This window comes from Belonocnema kinseyi, chromosome 4, assembly GCF_010883055.1.
Source record: "Belonocnema kinseyi isolate 2016_QV_RU_SX_M_011 chromosome 4, B_treatae_v1, whole genome shotgun sequence".
Classification (NCBI taxonomy): domain Eukaryota; kingdom Metazoa; phylum Arthropoda; class Insecta; order Hymenoptera; family Cynipidae; genus Belonocnema; species Belonocnema kinseyi.
This window is the reverse complement of record NC_046660.1, coordinates 122,598,352-122,602,125: the sequence shown is the minus strand read 5'-3', so window position 1 is coordinate 122,602,125 and position 3,774 is coordinate 122,598,352. Positions and strand designations below refer to the sequence as shown.

At 31.8% G+C, this 3,774-nt stretch overlaps 1 protein-coding gene across 3 annotated transcripts in view; it reads left to right on the top strand.

Annotated features, from left to right (window-relative positions):
- The window catches only part of LOC117172181 (protein C12orf4 homolog), a 134,154-nt gene that overhangs the window by 82,064 nt on the left and 48,316 nt on the right, over positions 1–3,774 (top strand). The window contains exon 9 of one of the 3 annotated variants that reach the window (XM_033360014.1): positions 3,555–3,716. The exons of the other annotated variants lie outside the window; for them this stretch is intronic. Within the exon in view, the coding sequence (XP_033215905.1) occupies positions 3,555–3,677 (123 nt within the window). The 3' untranslated portion in view covers positions 3,678–3,716. Of the gene's footprint in view, positions 1–3,554; positions 3,717–3,774 lie in introns of those variants that run through there. 3 annotated transcript variants of the gene reach the window in all.

Sequence of the window (3,774 nt, the reverse complement as noted above, 5' to 3'; positions counted from 1 at the left end):
ACCTATCTAACCACCTATATACCTAACCACTTATCTCACGGACGTGAGATGTGGTTGTGGCTGAAATTTTACCGCGATTTCGCTGGGAGCGAGTGCAATTTTCCAGATTAGCACCCGCTCCCGGTGAAATCCTGCGGTTGTCCTTACGGTAAATTTATATATATACACATTCATACATACATACAGTAGGGACGTTTACTATGCAGTCATAGGGAATATAATTTTATAATTCTAGCATACAATGCAACCCGTCTTGCATTTGTGTGATGCAAAAAATTACTATATAGGCGATTTTAATTCGGTTTCCAAATCTCTCGCGCTCGAAATCTTGCGCTGATTAATGAAAGGCTTCGAGACTCAGAAGACGTGCGCAAAATATACGTATAACCAAATTCTGAAAAAAGGTTATGTTCCCCAGGATTCACCGCGCATTTTAAATAAATAATTAGTTACGAATTAAAAACAATGTAACAAAAAATTAGAATGTGATCACAAAAATTTTCGGGACATGGTTTCTTTGGGAAATTTTCCTTAAATCTTTGTTTGCGAAATCTTTTTTATTCGTTGAAATGGCTGAATTATTTGAAATCTATAATTAGTAAAAAAATCTTCTAAAATGTTTTGAAACCTTTTTAAATCTTCCAAATGTTTTAAGATCTTTGAAAGCTGGTGAACTGTAACCTTTTCAAAATCTTTGAAACCCATTACTTATTTATATTTACTTACTTATATGTAATATTTGTAATATGTAATATGCTGTATATTCAAAAACCGAGTGGTAAAACTCTTGAAAATTCCGTTATATGGCCATGGCTCATTCTAATCGAACTTCTTATTCTAGACGTCGGCAGTGCGCAAGTGCCGAAATTTTACGTCATTTCCGTATTTTTCGAACAGTTTTGTTTCGAAATGTATGAAAAATATTGTTAATAAAAAAACAACAAAAAATTAATTTGTAAATAACAAAGATTTTCAAGTCTATTTGAAAAAAACGGTGAAAAAAGTGCAAAGATTGCGGCGACCAAGGCCATTATTTGCATCTGTTGGCACGTGTTATCTTTTAAAAAATGCTTAAAATTCGGCGGAACTCACGGAAGATGATGTTCCAGGTGCAAAATTAGTGCACGTATCAGTAGAAGAACATTGTATTGAGCAGCTGAAACGATGTTCTAAATGTAGAAAACCACAATTAAAAGGAAAAAACGTGTTTGACCAAATATTTAATATTCATACAAATATAAAATAACACAATATTATATTTTCTACTTCTTTTTTTCAAGTTTAGGCAATAGAAAGCCATTTTTTAGTGATTTCCTGGTATAAGGAATGTACTAACAAATTTTCCTTCTTTCATATAATCAGGTTATAAATACATAAATATAATAGTTTTGCGTTCTCAAGTGAAAGTATTAAATAGATTTTATTTTCATCAAAAAATTTAGGAGGTTCGACACCCCTATAACAATGCTTCATTTAATATGTAAGCAAATGTTAGCAAAGAAAGAAAATATTAATACCTGCCAAACACAACCTCAACTAACCTTTCTACTGAATCACTTTTTTTCCTTTTAAAGATCGTTACCGATATTTTATCCATCGTTTAAGCTGTCTAATACTGCGCTCTTCCACCGATTTCTGCACTAATTTTGCTCCTGGAACATCATCTTCCGTGATTTTTTCGGGGGTTTAAAATATTATTTTGAAGATGACAGATGTCAACAGATGTAAATAATGGGCATGCTCGCCACACTTTTCGCACTTTCTTCGCAGTTTTTTTTTCTGAATATACTTAAAAATTTGTTGTGTTCAAACTCGGATTTATTTACACATTTATTTTTCGATGTTATTTTTATTTACAATATTTTCCATACATTCCGACACAAAACTGTTCGAAAAATACGGAAATGACGTAAAATCCTGGCACGTGCACACTGTCGACGTCTAGAATAAAAGATCTATTCTGAAGCTGAGTTAATATTGAAGATTTCAGCTAATAATTTTTATAATTCCTAAGTCAAATACCACAAAAATGTATACTTTAACATTCTATAGCAGCGGAGACGAAATTTTCAAGGTGGCTGAACACCCAGCTTATAAGAATAATTGGTTGCTTCTTACCTCTCATCATTTGAATCTCAGATACATCGTTGCAATTTTTATAATCATACGGATTGCAATTTTCGTTGCAGTTAGTCAAAAGCATTTGATTCCCATATTTTATTCAATAAGTAAAACAACAGATTTTATCACCAATTAATTACGTACAACCTGCAGGTATTCACTTTATTTAATTAATTAAGATCGAAGTACAAAACGATTTTGACACTTTACGAATTTTTAGAACTAAAGTTTGGTATTGAAGGTATAATGAAAAAACAGAAAAACCTATTCCTTTTAATCGGCTTTTCAATATTTAACAGAAGGGTATTAAGGAATTAAAAAATTTAAGAATTTAAAAGAATAAACGGAAAGGATTAAAATAATTTCACTTTTTCTGAACGCCAAATTGAATTGAATTATCTGACTTTTTTCGTTTTCATAAATAGATATTTTATAATAATTGTAACTTTTTAATAGTGGGTGGAGTAGAAATTATTTAAACGTTAGAAAAAATTTGTATTCAAAACTATGTTGAAAGTACAACGTACAAAATTGTAGGAATAATGGGAGTCGTATTTTACATTTGGAATAATGTATCTTTATTGTAATATATGTAATATAATGTACAATAAATTATAATTGCCTTATATGATAATGAATCCATATACATAAGGGTGGTCCAAATGTTCATTGCACAAAATTTTTTTACTCTAGAGGTCAAGCCACCCCCCCACAAATTATAAATTTGCAGAGAAAGAAAATCCATAATTTTTTCGAAATTCAAATGTTAAAACGTGCCACTGGGCACTTCAAAATCCCATTTAATTAAATAGGGAAATTTTCGCAAAGTTGAACTCATACTTAAGGGTACCCCCCTAATTCTCGGGATCAAAAAATAGATTTTTTTATTATCTTATTCGAACCTGTAACTCGAAGAATATTCCCTGAAAATTTCAAGCAAAAATGCGAAATACTTTTGGAGTTCTAGCCGATGCACGGTAGACGCGCTTCATGGGCAGGACGCGCAGGTACACGGTTTTTTGTCGGCTATTCATAATACCCTCGCCATAATTCGGCCCCTCTCGGCTTACTGTGTGACTACCTGCTTAAAGAGTCAGAAGGGATTTTTAATGGACCTGACATAGCTGATTTTTCTCAAAACAGTGTTTTTATGATTGGCGGTCATTGTAACTCTAAAACTATTTAACCGATCAATCTGAAATTTTCGTATGTTTTTCTATACATCAATAGCTATAACTTAGACTATTATGAAGAAGATTAATAAAGATCTTCTTTAATTTTCATCTTGATTTTTAACTGAAAAAATTAGATTTTTGAAAAATAAAATCCTAATGTCCGCGATTTTGTAAATTTCTACCCGAAGTAAGTGACCGTAGTCTATTCCGTAGCCAAACATGTACTCTTTCGAATCCCGTTCGATTTTTTGGTTTCAGACGTTCCAGTCACTTGCAATCATGCCCGCCATAAAAGAGGACTTTTCATTGACCGCAAGAAACAGCTATAAAATGTTGATAAAAAAATTATGTAAAAGTTTTTTCTTGTGTTTTAAGTTGTAAATTACATGTATAAAAATATCCAAACCAAAAAAGAAGGAGTGTCTGCGAAATAAAACCGTACTAATAACCTTTATTTTTAACGTTCACCCCCCCCCCC